Source organism: Barbus barbus (genome assembly GCF_936440315.1).
Source record: "Barbus barbus genome assembly, chromosome: 27".
NCBI classification, from domain to species: domain Eukaryota; kingdom Metazoa; phylum Chordata; class Actinopteri; order Cypriniformes; family Cyprinidae; genus Barbus; species Barbus barbus.
In genome coordinates this window covers 12,541,756-12,563,476 of record NC_136755.1, presented here as the reverse complement: position 1 = coordinate 12,563,476, position 21,721 = coordinate 12,541,756, and the positions used below count along the sequence as shown (strand labels likewise).

Sequence of the window (21,721 nt, the reverse complement as noted above, 5' to 3'; positions counted from 1 at the left end):
CTCTTGTGCAAGACCATGTAGTGCCTTACAAACTAATAAAGAAAATGAAAACTAGCATAAAGACTTTAAAATAGGCACAAGATCTAGTTCTAGACACCAGATGTCTCTCATTGCAGACCCTACGTCAATGGCTTCAATCTCTTCTGTTTTCTAAACCTGAGCGTACAGATCAGGCTCCTGGAATGAAATAACCCCATCCTGAGGTCATTTCCTTCCTGCTTTTCATGTGCTCTCTGGTTGCCAGTCATGGACTTCCAGAATCTGCAGCAAAGGCAGGAAGTGCTGCACAAGCTCCTCTGTTACGCTCTCTGGGTCTTGCAGGGAACATCTGCCCATTCTCTGCTAACTGTGTCGAATTGAACCCACACACTGAGAATTGCACAGATAAGCTTGTTCTCTTCCATCTGTGTGAGGGACTTTGAATGATTGGTGAGTTCCTCTCAGAAATGTTTATTAAAAACAATGTTTTTTTTTTACTTCAGTCATAATAGGACATTTTGATTGGCATTGCAGCAGCAGATAACAGGCTTGACTTCATGGTTGATTAATAAGAGGTACTCATTTTGATCTTGGCATGCAGACATGGGTCTCTGGGCTCAGATTAATGGCTCCTGATTCTGACACCAGGCATGTTGTAGTACGATGACGCACGTGATTTGTCGTACTAAGGCTTGTCCAATTAAAAATGAAAGGCAGTGAGTTGTAGCTGTAACAAGAAAGAGGTTAATTTCAGGTCTTGTGTTGTACCTGAATGCAATGGGGTTGTTCTGCATCCGTTATCTTCTGCACTGCATGTGTCTTCTGTATAGAGTCGTAAAGGGCATACGATATGAGCTTGGTGTGAACTAGGTTATCAAATGTGGTTGAATGCCTTTGAACTGACAGCTTCGTGGATACAAAGAAAATAAATGTGGGTTATCATACATCCTTTCTGATTTCCACCTTCTGATCCCCTACTTTCACTTCAGCTTTAGCTCAGGTTAGGAGATAAGCAACAGATATAATGCATACTTACAAATGGCTATTACTACATTATGTAGAACAAAACTGAAAAGGTTGTAGCATAAAGGCCCTTTCGCAATAAACAAATATTTGTCATAAACTAGATTTTGAACAGACACAATGGATTCCTGTGGTGCATTTCACACCAGGAGTTTTTGCTCCTGATCTTTCATTAAATTCCACTATTTATATCAGTTTTTAAGATTTAGTTTTTTTTCTATCTTGCATTTGGTATGAAAAGTTCTTAACCATTGAACCTGCAATAATTACTTGTTCATAAATATGGCAGTTTAAAACTTGCCTTCAAAGCACAGTTATGGACTGACTGCAAGTGCCCTACTAAGCAGAAAATGACCAGTATCACTTTGGCTAATTAACACATCCACAAAGAAGAGTCTCCTCCATAATGATTAGCCTAATTGGTCAGATTTAGTGGAGAGCTGGTTTGCAGTAGAGTGTCCAGGCAAACCGCTGGGTAAAGTACACCCTACTAATAAGTCATGTTACCAGTGAGCAGTGTGGTGGGACTGCAGGGACCATTTTGAGACTCTGTGAGCCATTAGTGTTGTGCTAATGGTTTATTTTCCCTGATAGACCAGAAGAGAGAGTGCATGAGTTACCATGAAAAATCTTTAACCTCCAGACCTCATGACCCACACCCACATCACCCAGAATTGGCGTACTATTGAGCTGCTCATCATTGTTGGATTGCTCACTTTTTAGCCTCATGAATCTCATCTCCACAGGAATGGAACCATGAGTAAAGCATTAGTTTGTCCTGTAGCGATTACCTTTATCTTGTAAGATAAAGTGCAAAATAATCCAAGTAGTCATTTAGCAAACGCTTTTATCCACAGTGACTTGCAGTATACTTATTTAATCACTCTGGAGCAACCGGCGCTAAGTACCTTTCAAGAGCATAAGGCTGATAGTTCATGGATTGCTTCTACTGGGCTTCAAACCTACGTGTTCCAACTTCTCATTGGTTCTATCTAAATTGCTTTTATTTTTCTTAAGTGTGGGGTTATGGCTACCATTTCAGCTACAAGAATCTACAGTCTTTTGGCCACTGGCCTAGATTTTCTAGACCACATCATTGTAGTACTGAGGCACTGTTTGATTTACAGGATCCTCAAGAGATTTGTGTTTCCTTTCGTACCAATCCCATCCAAAACACTGGTTTTTGTTACAACACACATTGTGCCACAAATCCATATTGGTGTTCCTTTCCTAAATAAGAGTGATTGCACATTTCACCCATGAGATTTGGTCATGATATACGAGTAGCCATGTGGACGGAATTCAAAATCAATCTGGTTAATGTTGCATCACTCTTTCCAGAATGGCTCGCTGAGATCTGTGCCATTCAAAGTGAAGGGCTCTCTTTATCGCAGTCATTAGTTCCGCCATATTCACTCCGTAGGATACGCCTGTGAAGGGCATCTCAAATGTCTCTCTATTGGCGTACACAGGAGCGTGAAAATGTCGATAGCCCTTACCGTTTGTGGATTTTGTCTTGAATCCATGTTTTCCAGCCAACGTGGCTCTGTACGAACTGTCCTGCGTGTCTTGTGGCGGCATTAAAATCTCAGCATTAGATGGCTGATTTGTCTGTCTAGTATTGTGGTTTTGATGAAAAGCTGAAGCTAGCCACCTGATCTGGCAATATCTTTGAGACATGCTCTGCTGGGCATGACAAGAGACTGTGAATCATTGAGCGGTGACTCCTGAACGTGAGGAATCACTGCTGCTTTTTTAACACGGCTGCTGGAAATGTCTTGTCCTGCTCGAGGTCAACAGGAACACCACTGCGATGGCTGTCAACTGAAATTTTCATACCTCCATTTCACTGCTGAGTGTGATTCGATTAAATTACAAAAATATTTCTTCACCCTCTGAGAGTGTATTGGCAATGCAGATGTTGAGGCTGGAGCATCAGTCTCTGCTTGCACACAACCATAAATAAAAGTACAGGCAGGTTATCGCTGATGGCATAAACATGACTAATTATCTTGTTTTATACAATGTTACCGCTTGCTCCGCAGCACGACTCACTTCCCCCATTACCGTGAGACTCTCGAGCAGCATTAAGCATGTTAGACACGGGCCAGACGGAGGGCAAGCCGTGCTACAGTTTGAAAAACAATTACATTGCTTTGGTATTCATAGCCCAGCCCAGTCAGGGGGGTTTACACGGATTCATTCTTCATGTGACCATTTAGTTTCCCAGCTTTCCGAGGCTCATATTTGATTTAATGTGTGTGTGATTACGTTCAACATCACATTAATGGATTCAAAGGAAGCAAACACGATTTATTTCTCATTTAATAGTCTCCTCTTTGCATACATCGTGCTTTTCGCTTGTCGGCCTGATTAATTGGTGTCCTCAGACTGTTACTTAACGGAGATGGAGCACAGCTGTAGACTCTCAACTTGGATTGCTCAAGATTCATGACTACTAATTAGCGGCCTGCTTGACCAGCCGGTTTATCAGGGGCAGTGACACCAGCGAAGGCCTCTCTTATCAAACACTCACCATCAAGAACATGATGGAGAGTGCAGTGTAGTTCCAAGGTTTTTGTTTTCATATAAATGTCCTATTTGGGATCGGATTTTAGCCACCCCAGGCAATTAACTCATTACAAGCCACAACATAATGTAATTATCTCTGTATAATCAAATGAACAAATAATCCTACAGTATCACCATACCAAGTGACTGTGGTGGACTGGATTTCAAAGATCTGGGATGCGTTTCCCAAAAGTATTGACTGGTAAAAAGAAAGTTTGTCACCAACAATTCAGTGTTTCTCAAAACCATAGTTTCAATGAGAATTTGTGAACGGCTTCATGAAGTTGTGAGGTTGGAACTGCAGCTGTCACACAGTGGTTAGAAACAAGTATGACATGTGGACCTAAATGTATCAAGCTCTTTAGCAAAGTAAGCAAAATATATCAGGCCATGCAACCTTTTTCCAATCTTCTATTTTCCAATTTTGGTGAGCCTGTGTGAATTGTAGCCTCAGTTTCCTGTTAGGAGCAACACCTAGTGTTGTCTTCTGCTGCTGTAGCCCGTCTGCTTCAAGGTTTGACGTGTTGTGTGTTCAGAAATGCTCTTCTGCAAACCTCAGTTGTGGTAGGTGGTTATTAGAGTTACTGTTGCCTTTCTATCCTCTTGAACCAGTCTGGCCATTCTCCTCTGACCTCTGGCATCAACAAGACATTTTTGCCCACAGAACTACTGCTCACTGGATATCTTCTCCTTTTTTGACCATTCTCTGTAAATACTAGAGATGCTTGTGCATGAAAATCTCAGTAGATCAGCAGTTTCTGAAATGCTCAGACCAACCCTGGCTTTCCTGTAGCTCAAATAGTAGAGCATGGCGCTAGCAACGCCAAGATCATGGGTTCAATTCCCAGGGAAAGCAAGAGCTGATAAAATGTAAAAACTGTAACTTGAATGCAATGTAAGTCGCTTTGGATAAAAGCGTCTGCTAAATGCATAAATGTAAATGTAAACCCATATGGCACCAACAACCATTCCACATTCAAAGTCACTTAAATCAAATTTCTTCCCATTCTGATGCTCAGTTTGAAGTTGCCTACATGCATTGAATTGCTGTCATACGATTGGCTAATTAGATATTTGCGCTAACAAGCGGTATATAGTCAGAATTAGCTGGTTAATTTCTCCAACAACGTATCATATTAAAGGAGGTAGAACACACCCAGTTTCACCCAATCTCATGTTAATCTTGAGTACATATAGAGTAATCCTTCATATGTCTTTAGATTTATCATATTTATAAAATAAAGATACAGCTTTACGATACTCTCCGGAAAAAGCCGAGCTCCTGGAAGCGCGCTGTGGGCGGAGCTAAAGAGTGACGAGCACTTGAGCGCCGATCGCCAAAAAAAACAGAGACATTTGATGCCGTTTCACTTACCATCTACAGTTCTGAATCATGACAGGGATCTTTTATAGCTGGGACTGCTCCATCTTTCAGTATTAAACAATGTGCAAATAAAACGTTCGTCAACAAACACACTTGTGAAACTCCAAAACAAACTGCATCCACTGTTCACGTAATGCTGGGTTCTTTTGGGAAGCTGAGTAAGGTTATCTTTCCCTTACAACCAAAAACTCACTTCTTTAGAGACATTCTTCCCGAGCGAGTCCCGTGCAGTGCTGCCGGATGAAGCACGTTGATGCGGGCATGGGCGTGCTCATCTGGGAGAAATGCCCATATAAGGAGTTCCACCCTCGTTTACGTCAGCAAGAGCCATGATTGAAAATTGTTTTCAGAAACTTGTACGAACCCGGAAGGAAGATTTTTGGCACAGAAACACTTCCAAATAGTTTTTTGAAACTTTGGCCATGCTTAGCATGAGAATCCAACTCTTTAACAGTGTAAATAACTCTGAATGCACGAAACAGCGTTGTACCTCCCCTTTAAGGTAGTTAAGCAGCAAATTACATTGTTGTATGTGAAACGCACCACAGGGTGGGTAACCAATATTGGAGGTTTGATTCCCTCTATGGGTTACCAGTCCACCATTGTGTCCTTCTAGATAGTCCTATCTAGACTATCTGTGTGGTGCTGTACACTATAATACAGATTGTTTGAATATTTATTGTTTCTCCGTTATTTCTTGTTGACGCTTCATTAAGGTTCGTGTTGGGGAAGTTGGAGGAAATACCCTGGGCTTCTATGGATGCCAGATGAGTCCCGACGGCTTTATGATTCTGGCTCATGCCTTTCACGGAGCGCTGCACCTCTGGCACTGTGACAGCAACCAGGTCAGACATAACTGACGACAACCACCAGTAACGCAAAGCTTTTTATGCAAGCATTCCTTTTTACCTAATAAAAACGGTCAAAACTGAAGTATGTTATGATTTACACTAAATGGAGTAAATGAATATGGAGATTTATGTTTTGCACAGGGAGAATGGAGGCCTAGTGTGGTCATTTCGGGTCACTTTAACGCAGTCCAGGACTTGAGCTGGGACCCTGAGGGAGAGTTTATCATCACTGTTGGATCAGACCAAACCACTAGACTCTTTACACCCTGGACCAGAAACGGATGTTCAGAGGTTTAAACAAATATCAGCTATTTTATTTTTGAATAATTGTACATTGTAGGCTTTTATAGTTGATCAACGCTTACTGTGTTTGCAGATTACCTGGCACGAGATCTCAAGGCCGCAGATTCACGGCTATGACATGCAGTGTCTGTCTATGGTTGGGCGTTTTCAGTTCGTGTCCGGTGCTGATGAGAAGGTCCTGCGGGTGTTCAAGGCTCCAAGGAATTTTGTGGAGAACTTTGCTAACATATCATGCACCTCTCTGGAGAAACTGCTGGGCTGTAATGTAAGTACATAGAATCATCTCATCTTTAAACTTTAATTAGTTACATCAAATAAAACCTGGGTTTTAATTACTCTTTGCACTGTCTTGGATCAGCGAGAGATTTCAAGATGAGTCTCACATTTTTCTATTATCTTAATCCTAATGTTTATGCACATGCTCTCAGATATATAGCTAAATGAGTTTCATTTTCTGTAACTTGAGGTCATGGTACATGAGACGACGTAAATTGCATTCTCAATTCAGGTTGATCTCATGTAATTAAGCGAATATCACTTAAATGCTTTGGGGCTTGTGGAGAATTTAGTTTTTAAACAACAGTTAAAAAAAAGTTGTTAAAGTATTTTGCATTTCAGACCAAATTTGACAAGTTAATAATATAATAGAAGGGTTTCTATAGAGAGGTTTTACAGTGTGTGTCTGTCTCCTGTGTTCAGGATATAGCAGATCTCCCAGAGGGAGCCAGCACTCCTGCCCTTGGCCTGTCCAACAAGGCCGTGTTTCAAGGTATGAACCCTTTGAATTTGTTGGCCACTGGAGAATTTGCATTGCGTTGATCCTGAGAGCAGAGAGGCAGTTGCTAACCTTTACTGTGGCATCTGATGTGTTTACAGGTGACCTCACATCTCAGAGCTCTCGACAGGACAGTGAAGATTTCAATAGCCTGTCCGACCAATATAAGGAGTCCTACTTTCATCCTCTCAAACTCACGGGTATTTATGCATTGTTTTATTTTATTTTTTCCTGCCTTTTTCGCAACTGTGGTTGGTCATTTTTAACATTTCAGCCAAATGGGCTCTTTCTCTCCAAGTAGATTGTTCTTTGCTGAAACAAAATATAATATGCTCCAGACTTTATGGCAGTAGTCAAAAACCTCACCATCACCAGGTAGACACTGTAAGTTCCTCAGTTATTCCTAGAAAACACATTGATATCCTTCATTTGTGACAAGCAGTTATTAAAGACTGTTTTCTCTGGTTTATTAAAGGAACACTCCACTTTTTTTGGAAATAGGCTCATTTTGATGACCAAATGCTAATGGTCTAATCCGATTCAGTGATCTAGGCTAAGCTAAGCTAAAAGTGCTACCACCAGAGATCGGCTGAATGGATTCAAAAACGGTAAAACTCAACTGTTTAACTCTAGGGGAGTTGTAAAATGAGCCTATTTCCAAAAAAAGTGGAGTGTTCTTTTAATGTATCTGGGGCATGAATCAGATATACTGGAAACAAATGTTATTACAGCATAAAGGGGTGGGGTGGGTGGAGGGTGAGTGTTGAAGCAGGGGGGTTTATGCCTCTATTGCTCCAGGCAAACAGTGGCAAACGTTGTCAATGTGATTGAAAAAGCTCCTTAATCTGGAATCATAATTAGAAAGAAGGCTTATATAATTGCAAAGTTAAAATATTGATGACTCTGGGCGATGGGGAGCGCAATGTGGCGGACACAGAGTTGTTAATGGAATAATACCACTCCCTCCATCTCGCTTCTTCTGGAGGGGAAAAGAGGGAAATAATTAAAATAAAACTGCAAACCAGGGATGAATTAAAAAAATGCCTGATCTCCATTCCATTTCAATTGGGGCATGCGTTGCATAAGTGTCTGTGTATCTAAATGAGACAATATTATTTCAGGCTTGCACAAAGAGAGCTAAATTTGATTTACAGCATGTCGTAAAGCTAACGGCCATTGAAAATTGTAGATAAAGCCACCGTTGTTCCAAACAGCTTTGAGTAAATTGCTCGACTGTGTATCTGTTGCTAAATTAAAAGATTAGCCTATTAAAAAATACAGTCAATAGGCGTCTGCTCATTTCTCATAATAACTATGTTTATATTTTGTGACTCTGTGTGTGTATTGGCAGAGCCTCCGACAGAGGACGACCTCTTGCAGAACACACTGTGGCCAGAGGTACAAAAGCTGTGAGTTTCCCATCAATTCTCATTTGTGTTCGGCTGCCCTCATTGGTTGTTCTGCAGTGGGCGCTAATGCTGTACCGCATTATTGCTTAACCAGCTTCTGTGACAAATATAATGCTGTGTAATAGGTATTTAGAGCTCCTGACAAGAACTATTCATCCTGTATGCTTTGACACTAAACAAGAAAAGCCTAAAATTGTTCGTTAAATAACTTTTTTTTTTATTCCTCTCCTTAACTTCTGCATCCAAAGTAAGACAAAAAAATACTGTATGCAAGCATACAAATGGTAATGCTTCTGGTTATGCAAGTTCTATGTCGTCGTTGCGTCAGACCAGCGTTCTCAACACTGCTGCGAAGGGTGTTATAGTAGGTATGAGAATAAACTTTCGACTGACTGATAATAATAATAATAATAATAATAATAATAATAAAAGTCGGTGCTGATAGCCTCGCGTGCAGTTCACCGACATAGAGTGCCAATCTTTAAAGTCATGGAGCAACAGTTTATTATTTTGTTAATTTAGAATTATTTATAAACTATTATAGTATTAATTATTATTTTGGATAACCTTTTTATTATTTTCAGATTTCATTTTACTTTGTTTTGTGCTCGTCATTTTTATACATTTTTTTAAAGATTTATTTTTGCCTCTTATGATAGGACAGCTCAGCGCTGACAGGAAGTGAAGTGGGAGAGAGGGGCCAGTGTCGGGAAAGGTCCTCTTGCCGAGATTCGAACTCGGGACGCCCATAGCGCTACGTCGCTGTATGTCAGCGTGCTCCCACAAGGATATTGATGCCGACTTAAGTTTTTAAAAATATTCCTGTTTAGCTTTGTTTTTATTTTAGTATTAATAATTTTAGTACTCAATTTACTTCAGTTTGTTGCCACGTTTTTCATGTAATATTTACCTTTTATTTCAGTATTATTTCAATGAATATATATATATATACAGTGCCTTGCGAATGTATTCTATGCATACCCCTTCATTTTATTCACGTTTTATGTTACTGCCTTATGCTATACTGCGTTAAATTACTTTTTTCCACATCAATCTGCACGCCATACACCATATTGACAAAGCAAAAACAGAATAGTCACAACTTCTTAAATTTATTAAAAATAAAAAAAACTTAAATGAGTACATTGCATAAGTATTCATACCCTTTACTAAATATTTAGCTGAAGCACCTTTACGGTCTCAAGATTTTTTTGTTTGATGCAACAAGCTTTGTTCATCATCATTTGGCAATTATCTGCCATTCTTCTCCTCACCTCTTCACCTCTCAAGATCTGTCAAGTTGGATGGCGGCAGATGCACATTTTCAGGTTTCTCCAGAAATATTTGATTGGGTTCAAGTCCAGGCTGTGGCTGGACCACTCAAGGACATTCACAGAGTTGTCTATAAGCCAATCCTTCTGTGTGCTTAGGGACATTGTCTTGTTGGAAGGTGAACCTTCTGCCCAGTCTGAGGTTATGAATGCTCTGGACTGGGTTTTCATTAAAGCCATCTCAATATTTTGGTGCATTGAGCTTTTATTCTATTCTGATTAGTCCCTCGGTCCCTGCTGCTAAAAAACAACCCCACAGCATGAGGTTGCTACCAGCACACTTTACTTTTGGGATGGTACCCTGCAGGTGATGAGCAGAGCTGGTTCCCTTCAAACATGATGCTTAGAATTGAGGTTCACAGACCAGAGAATCTTGTTTCTCAGAGTCTGAGGGTCCCTTAGGTGCTTTTTTTGTAAATTCCAAGTGTTTTTTATTTTGTCTTCACTGAGGAGAGGATTGAGTCTGACCACACCGCCATAAAGCCCAGATCGATGGGATTGTTGCAATGGTGTTTGTCCTTCTGTAGATTTCTCCTATCTCCACATATGATCATGGAGCTCAACTAGAGTGACCATCAGGTTCTTCGTCACAACTCTAACCAAAGCCCTTCTCCATCAATTGCTTAGTTTGGCCAGGTGGCCAGCTCTAAGAAGAATCCTGGTTGTTTCAAACTTCTTCCATTAAGGGTAACAGAGACTACGTGCTTTGGTGACCCTTCAATGAAGCAGAATTTTTTTCTGAACTCTTCCCCAGATGTGTGGCTTGACGCAAACCTGTTTCTGAGCTCTACAGACAGTTCTTTTGACCCCAGGGCTTGGTTTTTGCTCTGATATGCATTGTCAGCTGTTGGACATTTTATTAAGACGTGTGTGCCTTTCCAAATCATAACCATTCAATTTAATTTGCCACAGGTTATCTTCACTCAAAGTCTAGTAACACCTACAAGCAATATGAATGCTCCTGAGCTAAATTCCAACTGTCCCAGATAAGGGTATGAGTACTTATGCAATGGAATCATTTAAGTTTTTTATTTTTAATACATTTGCAAAGATGTTAAAAACCTTTTTTTTTTTTTTTGGTTTACCATTATAGTCTATGGAGTGTAGATTGATGTGCAAAAAGTCATTTAAAGCAGTTTAACATAAGGCAGCAACATAAAACGTGAAAAAAATTACTTTTGCAAGGCACTGTATATATACAGATATATATGTTAATAGTTTTAATTAACAAACACAACCCTGCAACAGTTTGCAGCAGATTTGCATAAACTGTTCAAATGTGTATAGCTGAATAGCATCCAGATTAATGGTTCAGATATTTGAAGTCTATTGATCCCTTGCATAGTGAGGATTGTTACTGCCACAGCAATGCAATGGGGTGTTTGCATTAGCCAAACATTTGACCCTGTGTTTGCTTACTTGCATTCAGTATTTTCAGGCCTAAGTTTGCCGAGCTTTTGTTAGCACAGAATAATGCCTGTGTTGCACTAAAATGACATATGACTCTGACATTTGCTGAAACTGTAGGTAATATATTACAGAATTGGATGCTTGGTGGCATTTTGCACTGGTTGGTGAGAAAATAGGCATATTATTCACAAGAAGTTTTGCAAATTATTACACATTAACGGTATTTTTCACGATTAAATATTGATGTCCCCACCAAGGCATTTACAATCAATTGAAATGTACAGACTTGCATTTTTTTAACTTGCTCATAAGAATTCAAACTCGGTTTCCTTGATACACAGGCGACACTGGATAAACTATAATAATTTACATACACAGCTGTAAGCAGCTGAAGGCTTTGACAGCCTGGCTTTCCGAGCTATTCATCCAGCGCTAGAAATTACTAAGTAGATCTGTTAATGGCTGCCAGAGCGCACGGCTTTCTTTCACTCCCATAAGCACAGGAGAGCACGCAGGGCAGCCCTGACACACAAAGTGTTTGAATCACCGCCCCGACTGTCTCTCTGAACCTGTCACGGTGCTCAGGCTTTATTTGTGAGCAGGTACCGACAGAGCCCTCATTAATATACCCTCTTTCCGTGTCGCTCTCTCCATAGGTATGGACACGGCTTTGAGATGTTTTGTCTGGCGTCAGATTCTGAGAGGACGGTGGTGGCCTCGGCATGTAAGGTACGATCACATGGGTGACCAGATGGTCATTAGTGTCACACAAATGTAGCCGTGGACTGTAATAACAGGACACAGAAAACCATGCATGGGTGAAGCTGCACCGATCCTTAAGTGGTTTTGAATATTTAGTAACTTGCCATTTTAACAAGCTCATGTCAATTTAGATCCTGACATCCGTGTGTAAGTTAATTTTGCTTCTCTTTGATGTAATGAGCCGCCTGTCGTATTAAAAACACATTGACCAGGGTTGGTAGGCAGCCCTACGTGCCCTCCGGCCGGCGTGACACACATTCTCAGACAGTTGAAGGGAGATCATTGGTTTGTGTTCCGGTCTGGCCCCGTGTTTCTGCCAAACCCACGCTGATTGTGCACAAAGCCCTTCCGAATGAGAGCACATTCTGTGTGTCACCTGCCATTGTTCACGCTCGAGCGGAGATTGTGAGGTTTATTCAGTGGGGCTGATGGCTGGCTGCTGCTGGGGTCCTGCAGGCTCAGATGACTTTGCTGTGAACGTGAGGTTTATCCACTGCTGGCTGAGCTGCAACCTCTGTATGTAGGAGGAGGGCTCTGCGGTTGAGGTTCAGAGAAAGAGGACAAACTTCATGCTTTTGGATGTTGGTGTGAAAGATCTATATGATTCACATGCGTCTTGTGTCACAGGCCTCTAAACCAGAACATGCTGCCATTCTTCTGTGGAGCACAACTTCCTGGAAACAGCTTCAGTCACTGCCCTGCCACAGCCTGACCGTCACTCAGATGGCGTTCTCCCCGAATGGACGCCTTCTGCTCGCCGTTTCTCGAGATCGCACCTGGTCCTTATGGAGACGAGGAAACCCTGACTCAGATACAGGTGAGCATACCTCTCCTCTTACCTTATTCATCTTTATTCCCTCATAGACAAGCGGTCAAGTTGAGGAGTGTATTTTGACAAAAAAAGATAAATATTATTGCTAAAAAATAATTTTAAACAAAATAAATATAAATATTACATTATAATATTTTACTGTAAAATAAATAAAATTAGTATTTAAGAAAATAATTAATTAATTTATTATTATTAGTAGATTTAAAAAAGCTCCACATTTGCTGTGCTTGTTTGAAAAAACACAATTTGGCATAAATTTGTCAATATACCTATAAAAAAATAATAATAATAATAATAATAGGGAGATCACGTGACACTTTCATGAGCCGAGACGCACATTAGCTGAGCTCCGTGTATGTAGCCCATTTTTTTACTGTTGTTCGACTTCTTTTTTACATTTGAGGTAGTTTTTTCATTTGCCGTTGGTCTGTACATGTCACACAGTCGGAAACTCGCTTATCTTTCACCGTCATCTTTGCCAATTAAGAAGAAAACAGCCGCAAATCAGCCGCCGCAGCAGGCCGAGCAGACATGGAGGAAGACAATGACTATGTTTACATGGACAACAATACTCTGATTTTAATACGATTAAGACAATTCTCTGATTAAGAACCTACCATGTAAACAGAGATTTTTGATTACCTTAATCTGGCTAAAGTCATAATCGAAGTAAACAGAAATCGAATAAGACATGTGGAGTATTCCTATTTTAGTCGCATTATTGAAGTGCAGTACTGACATGTAAACATCTTAATCAAACTATTACCGTTGTGTAGGACGTTTCACCGCATTTTGCGACAGGATACGCACACGGCAGTGGTCAACCGTTTGACGGCAAATAAAAGAGCTTCAACACTGCCGTCAAATGCACGTATATGCACGTACAAATAATTAACTGCACTTGAAGCTTTCATAAAATTAAAAATGAAACACCCAAAATTGTATATGGCATCATCACAAAGAAAAACTATATGTTTATGCATAAAATTCTGGAGGGAACGTTGGATGCGCCGGTGGTGATGTAATGACGCATGCCATTAATCGATCTATGTACTCTAACATGTAAAACAGGAACATGAAAGGATTATTCTAAAAGTAACTCATGTAAACCCTTTAATCATAATATTGTCTTATTCAGAATAAGGCAAATAATTAGATTACTGATGTCCATGTAAACGTAGTCAATATGGCGTTCACTATAAAGCGATTTGAGGACATTTTGAAAACTGAATTAGCAGCAATGCGCACTGAATTCGCTTCTCACATGACTACAATCTAGAATATATGCTCTACAGTTGACTCTTTAATCGGGGAACAGAGAGAGCAGAAAAAGGTGATCAATGAACACACTCTGCGTCTGGATGCCCTCGAGCAGCAGGTGACTGATTTACAAGACCACAGCAGACGCAGTAGGCATAAGGGTTTGATAATACAGAGTGATTCGACTTCTGATTTGCTGGTCTGGAACTTTGTGATGATCGGCTACTGGCATTTCCTCATGTGGGCTAGAAAGCTTTGTGTCACTGATGTGCTGTTTTCGGTGCACATGATGCAATTGTTTGTTTGCTTCCTCGTTATAGAAAGTATACATACCCCTTTTTTTTTTTTAACCCCACTTTATCACTCGTGTGAATTTGAAGTTATATTGTTCTTTTACAATACGGCTAATGGCGGTGTTCCAGAGAATTGCTTTGGCTGTCATGTTAATGTCACTGACTAAGACAGGGGAGGGCGGCAGGCTGGGGTTTGTTTTCACCCCAGTCTGTAAAAGTTCTAAGGGATGGGCTAAAGGCAGACTTGAGATAATTCACTTGCAGTGGTATTATTTTCTCTCATTTGTTCAGTTTACTTACTTGTTTGATAGTAATGACTGAAATTAATGTTTTAAGTTGTAATGTCAATGGTTTAAATGGCCCCCCATAAACGGACCCCGTTTTTTAGAACTATTGCGATGAAAAAAGGTTGACGTTGCTTTAATCCAGGAAGCTCATTTGCAGAAGGAGGATGTTCATAGATGTAGTAATAAATATTATGAGGTGGTCTCTTTTGCTGCGACTGACAATAAAACTAACGGCGTTTTGATAATTGTTTGAAGAAATTTAAATATTTCCATTTTAGACAGATATGGTGATAAATATGGTGATAGATCTCACTGATCTAATAGATAATAGAGATAGTAATGGGTACATTTGGGAGTTGAACGCTGTAATGTCCAATGAACTTGATAGCTCTGGTGACAATTTTTCCTACTCCCAGACTGGTTCCCTACTTCCAAACTGTTGCAGTCTGTCAGTCATATAAATGCAGTCAATGGGACTCACGGCTTTGAGAGAAAAAAAAACATACACAGACAAAACCAAATTAAACCCTGTGGCTCCTGACGATATCCGTGTGGCGGATCAGAGGTAAAAAATAAATATATAAATACTGTTCAGTTTCTTGCGCAGACCGGTCGTTTCGTGTCTTTAGACCTCAATGTATCGTCACGAGCTGCAGGGTTTAACTTGGTTTTGTCTGTGTATGTTTTTGTTTTTTTTTCTCTTAAAGCCGTGAGTCCCATTGATTGCCATTATATGACTGACAGACTGTAATGGTTTGAGTTAAAAATCTTTGTTTGTGTTCTACTGAAGAAACAAAGTCACTTACATCTTGGATGCCCTTGGGGTAAGCAGATAAACAACTAATTTTAATTTTTGGGTGAACTATCCCTTTAATGTGACAAATACGTCACATCAAAATTCCACCTACTTTTATAAGGTTAATAGACCGATGTGACATGTCACCACAATATCTTTGTAACTTGTTTTATATCAATTTGTTCAAGAGATGTATTAAAATCAGGTTAAGATTAATCTAGGATATGTTATTAAAATATTAGAATTGTTGCATGGGTTGAAACATACCTTTTAGTAACAAAAACAAGCGTTTTTACGTTAGTCAGTCGCTGGGTTCCTCCCCATTCAATGACCAGACGTGTATGGGGCTTATCTTTGCTGGACATTGTTTCTATGGAGCCATCTACAGCACGTATCCATGGAGCAAAGACAAAGACTTTGAAGAACTGGAGTGCCACTTTTGACATTAAGTCTTTTTTCTTCTTTTTGTTGTATAATTTATTTTGAATTTATGTATGGTGTGGGTCTGCCTGGTGGGTTCACAAAAAAAAAAAAATAATTGATAAAAAAACTAAAATATTACTATTGTAGTATTTCATTGTAAAGTAAAAAAAAACTAACAATAATAATTTTATTTTAAAGTACAACTGTACAATTACAATACTAATAATTATTAGTCTTAATTTCTTGATTTTCAAAAATGTTAAATCATCAAGCTTCTAAATTATTGAAACTTCAGTGAGCCCTTATAGCATCTCTTTTGTTGACAACAGCCGATTTCTCATTAAAAGATTGGGAAGGGGGGGCACCGATAGCCTTGTGCCCAGCACACTGACATGTAGCGTCGTTGCACTACGGGCGTCTCGAGTTCGAATCCCAGCTTGAGGACCTTTCCCGATCCTGCCCCCCCCTCTCTCTCCCATTTCACTTCCTGTCACTTCTACACTGTCCTGTACTAAGTAAAAATAAAAATGCAATAAATAAATCTAAAAAAAAAAAAAAAGATTGGGACGGTGTTTGGCGCGTATCGTGTTCCCAAATGCACATTATTATGCGTACATGCGCAAACTGAGCTGACCCGCTCTGAAACACTGAAAACTGTGAATCATTTTGCAGTTTTGTTTTTATTTTGATTAATCGTACAACCCTACGTAAACCCCCTACAGAAGTAACATGCAATAAGATGAATGGGAAAGCTAACAGCTTCCTCGAGGGTTTATAGACCTCTTTACTCAAAGACAGCTTTTACCTTACTCTATTTTTCTTTGTCAACAATATAAGTTTGTGGACTGCTGATGTTCGCCCACTGTAAGATTCTCCTGGCATTTGGCAAGAGTCAGCTAGCACCTCCCAATGGCCATAATGTGTATTCTGAGCATACACCGCTAAATCACTGTTGACACAAGGTAACCACAGGAGCGTCTGTTTTTCTTTCTCTATTTTCTGACGTGTCCGAGGCATTGCCGGCTGCTGAGGGCAGAGGCACGCTGCAGTCCGTTCTCGTTGAGGCTGGTATTACTCTCAGCCTGTATGCCGCAGATGTGGAGAGGTTAGTCAGTGTCACAGCTGATCAGAGAACAGCTCAGCATGGTGGTCAAACGGTGTCATGTGTGGAGAAATCTCTATCACATAGACAAGTTGCCTCCCCTGCCGCCCTCTCTCCATTTGTTAAACTCCTTCTCTTTTGTGTTTCTGGTTAACGAGTTAAGACACTCCAGTCTGTGGCTGGCTAGCCGTGGTTGCTTAAGTTTTAATTAGAAGAGGCACGCATGTGTTGGTTTGTTTGGGGCATGCGGATGGAGAGGGTTACTGGCCAAGGTGGTATAACCAGGGTGCTTTGACCTCGATAGCTGGACTGTGGGTGACCACAAACATTGAGGTAGGGTTGTACGATAATGGTTAAATGGTTAATTACAATTATTTTGGATAAAAATATAATCATGAATAATAATCAGGATTATTGTCATTATAGTTTTTTTTTCACATTTCATTAGTTACTGCTCTTTCACATAAGCATAAATTAAGATAATTTATTTTATCACAGATTTATTTGCAGCACAAACTATGGTGTGAAAGAAAACGGACTGGCTGTATTAGACTTTTATTTGAGCAGAATATCTCAATGGACTAAAATGGAATTTAGTATTAAATTAAAGGGATAGTTCTCACAAAAATTAGAATTCTGTCATTAATTACTCACCCTCATATCATTTCAAACCCGTAAGACCTTTGTTCATCTTTAGAACACAAATAAAGATATTTTTGATGAATTGCGAGAGCTTTCCAACCCTCCATAGACAGCAACGCAGCTAACACATTCAAGGCCCAGAAAGGCAGTAAAGACATTGTTAAAAAGGTCCATGTGACAGCAGTGGTTCAACCATAATGTTATAAAGCTGCAAGAATACTTTTTGTGCGCCAAGAAAACTAAAATAATGTCTTCATTCAACGATTTCTGTGGTAGTTCCGTTGCTGTCTATGCAGGGTAAGATAGCTCTCGAATTTCATTAACAATATCTTCATTTGTGTTCTGAAGATGAACGAAGGTCTTATGGGTTTGGAACATGAGGGTGAGTAATTAATGACAGAATTTTCATTTTCAGGTGAACTATCTCTTTAAGCTAAATACAGTTGTGAATTTGATGTTTTGTATTTTTATGTATTACTATTTTTTTATTTTTTTTTATTCCAGAGTCTAGCTTTTCTCTCTACGCAAACACTAGTAAGGACACAGCGGTTCACACACGTATTATTTGGTCATGTGACTGGAGCTCCGACAGCAAGTACTTTGTGACATCAAGTCGAGACAAGAAGGTAGGTCCAGTTTAACATGCATTTAGTAAATGTTGTTCGACTGGTTGGCATGACAGTCGTTTGGGTGGCCACATAGTGGTGTGAATGCAGGAACACGTGAAAATTTTCAGTTATCAGTACCCATTGTATGAAGCTATATATTATTATATAGCTATATATTATTAAAGCTAAAAATAACTGGGGCAATGCAAAAATAAAGTAGTATTTAGCTGGTCATGGGATTTCAATGCGTCTACCCCCATGGTGCGACCGCTGCTGTTGAGCAACTGATACTGATAATTGTGTAAAACATTTTTAATGATTGAAAAAGGACTGCATGCAGCATTTTTAAGTCCAACTCTTTCCTGCGGTCTGCGCTTTGACATCGGACCTTGTTGTGTTTTTGTAGGTAATCATCTGGGGTCATTGTGGCTCTGGAGTCAGTGTCGGTGAATGTGAGGGTGAAAGCGTGACCCCCTGCTCCTCTGTTCTAGATGTCGGAGATTCAGCTACTGCTGTGTCGGTCTGCCCATATCTCTGTTCAGACCAGAGGTAACATTATTCTGTTATCTGTGATCTTGTGACACCATCATTAGAATTAATGTAATGTGTCTGGGACAAATATTAAATTATACTTGTATTTGTGTAGTCATTTGCTGGCTGTAGGTCTAGAGAATGGGAAAATTGTGCTGTATAAATGGAGGCCATCTGAGGATTTGTCTTCTGGATCGGACTGGAGCAGATGTGGAGAAACTGATGCTTGGTATCCTTTTTCCCACTCATATTCTTCTCTCCACTCTTTACTAATCCTGAAATAGTGAGTTTGAAAACATCATTCTACTCTAGCTCAGAAGTGTGATTGGTAGGCCTGCACAAAATCTACATCCACATAACTAAAATTAAGAACTTGTGAAATCTAAATTGATGTTTTGCTTTAATATGTTTGTGGATATTTGAAGAAAAAAATTATTTGTAAATCTCTTTTTAAAGCATAATTTGCTCTGCTCTCCCAAATACACGAACATTAGTAGTTTTACTGTCATTTTAATTTTTAAAAAACATTTTTTTTTTCTTGTTTTATAATTTTCTTCAAATATAATAATAATCATAAATCTAATAAAATAGTAATTAAAATGTTAATTTTATGATATGTAATCACAAAAAAATGTCCACATTGTGCAACGCTACAAGCAAGTACAGCACACCTAAAACATTTTAATCACAGTTAGATTTTTTTAACAGTCAGCACAGAAAATTTGACTCAAGCAAGTAGATTCTTCAAAGCTGTTTAGTCAAAATTAATTAATAACTGTTAAAATGCCTCATAAGCCCCTATAAATAATCTCAGAGTTTCACAGTCTTCCTCTTAGCATCTTAGAAAGTGATCTGATTTTAAGTGAAGTTCTGAAGTTAAACACAACAGTCATACCTCCACCCAGAGACCAGTGCTGGTGGTGTAATTGACAACAAAAGGGCCGCATGTATCTGAGCTGGCCCACGCTGCTCAGGAGAAGCTTCAGGTTGATACGGGGGCTCCCGTGGGCAGGTTTCGCATTGATCCGTGAAGAGAGAGAATGAGCTGTCAGAGAGAGGCCAGGCCGTGTTGTGCATTCTGTTTGCACCAAGCCCTCTCGCTAGCTATCGCTCTCTCCCCCACAGTGGATTGAGTCCCGACTGGCTAAACTCTCTCCTCCTGTAGGTGTAATTGATAAACCGTCTGTGTAGGCACTTACACGTATCTCTTACCCAGAAGTCACTCACCTTAGAAGTACAAGTAAAAATTTTCCATGTATTGCAGTGAGTTGTGAAAAGCAAGATTGATGCATGTCTATTAGTCTGCCTGTATTACTTTTGAAATTGGCAAGTGTATATTCACTCCTGGAAGTATTTGGACAGGCAGAGCTGAAGTGAAACGGGGTGGCAGAGGCATCCAAACAGTGTCCAAGGGGAGATTTGTGTTGCCTTGAATCAACGTTGTGCTTGTGGCTTTCCTTAACCACCCATTCACAGTCAGAGTCACACTCTGACGGTGAAGAGGCTGCGCTGGAGACCGAGGCCGGGCCGGGCAGGCCATGGCGGGAATGAAGAGCGAGCTTGGGTTCAGCTAGCCAGTGCTAGTGCCGACCATGTCGTCAAAATCTTTAACATCAAAATATCAGCCCTGTGACTTCATGCCGCCTCTGATGATAATCTGCAGTGCGTCCAGCTGATATTCAGTACGAATGAACTGCTGTGAAGTAAGTCTTCAGCTGGCCAGTGCAGTAAAATGTGCTGCTGTAAATGCCGTTTTTCATGGGGGATTCTGGGAGCAGTTTTCTCATTCCCTTAAATCAGCTTCTCTTCTTCGAATTTCAGCACTATTACTTATGACCTGTAAACACAAACTAATGTACTATTTATGATGTATAAAAAAACATATTGCCTCGTATTGTAATAAATGGCTCTTTTCTAATAATGGAATGTCACAGCAGTGATTTATCTCAAGCTAACTATAATTCTTTTATTGGCTGTTTTAAAGCACCCCTCATCCCATGAATGCCAAATCCTCTTGTAATAACCTACAGCCGTAAGTGACAGTAAGAGAATAGAAAATCCGGCTCACATCCTCTCGTTTCCAGTGCCTGAAGGACAGATAAGCATTCGGATAAGATGTACAATGAGTGCCATAGACTCACCAGGCGTGAATCATTCACAGGAGAAATAGTGCGTTTCATTTAGGAAAAGTGCTCCTTTTTATTGAGCGCCTCCTTTTTTGAAACCAATGACATTCATCCTTGAGACATTAAAGGAATGTTTTCTGGATTCAATTCAACTTAAGTTGTATCGACAGCATCTGTGACATGCTTTCGATTATCACACAAAATAATTTAGACTTGGCAAGACATCACAGCGCTGCTAAAATGGTAAAAATACTCACTGTTTTGGAAGTATTGCTGCAAGACATTGTTAACATGGTATAATGCAATCACTTTCAGATCAGGTTATAAAAAGAAAAAATAATTTATCTTGATGTCTTAACCAATTGATATGTTTGTTACTATACACCTCCTATAATTGCAAGCCAATCAGATCATTGTACACTGAGATATGGGTCTCCATGTGTTCCAGCCTTAAGAGATTATAGATAAATTGACATCCATTTAATAAGAGGCTTCACAATGAGGCTAGTTTCTGTGTTACCTAGTTGAACGTGGACTAGTATAGATGTTGCAATGTGCTTAGATGACACTTCATTATGAATATATTGAATGCCTTGTTGCTTGATTTTAGTTTGTTTTTTTGTGATTGACTTTACCTTCAAAAAAGTTTTTTTACAATTATTCTTAAAAAATTGTCCTTAAAATAAAAAGATTTTTTAATAAAACATGATGTGAGCTTAATGGGAATAGGGGTGTGCTTAAAGGGTACAAAAATGTACTCATTAAGCACAGCCGGACTTTTTGAATTTAATGATGTATATCTTAATTGAAATACTTTTGTCATATAAAATTCAATATTTTTGTGTGAGAGATTATTTTATTTTAACAGCTTTTTGTACTGAAACCAATATCTTGTCTAAAAATGTCTCAAAGTACATTTTGGTGAGCTTAGGTACGTTTACCCTAGCTGAATAAAATCTTTTTTTTTGTTTTCTTGGCACAAAAAAAGTATTCTTGTATCTTCATAAAAAAGAGTTGAACCAC

General features: G+C 39.5%; 1 protein-coding gene across 1 annotated transcript in view; it reads left to right on the top strand.

Moving 5' to 3' along the window:
- Positions 1-21,721, top strand: part of LOC306846840 (elongator complex protein 2) — a 27,337-nt gene extending 5,616 nt beyond the window's left edge. The window contains exons 11-22 of the mRNA XM_079380477.1: positions 5,674-5,802; positions 5,950-6,099; positions 6,185-6,376; positions 6,811-6,880; positions 6,988-7,086; positions 8,238-8,295; positions 11,693-11,765; positions 12,426-12,615; positions 17,938-18,059; positions 18,448-18,590; positions 18,688-18,801; positions 20,049-21,721. Coding sequence (XP_079236603.1) covers positions 5,674-5,802; positions 5,950-6,099; positions 6,185-6,376; positions 6,811-6,880; positions 6,988-7,086; positions 8,238-8,295; positions 11,693-11,765; positions 12,426-12,615; positions 17,938-18,059; positions 18,448-18,590; positions 18,688-18,801; positions 20,049-20,205 — 1,497 coding nt within the window. The 3' untranslated portion in view covers positions 20,206-21,721. The remainder of the gene's footprint in view (positions 1-5,673; positions 5,803-5,949; positions 6,100-6,184; positions 6,377-6,810; positions 6,881-6,987; positions 7,087-8,237; positions 8,296-11,692; positions 11,766-12,425; positions 12,616-17,937; positions 18,060-18,447; positions 18,591-18,687; positions 18,802-20,048) is intronic.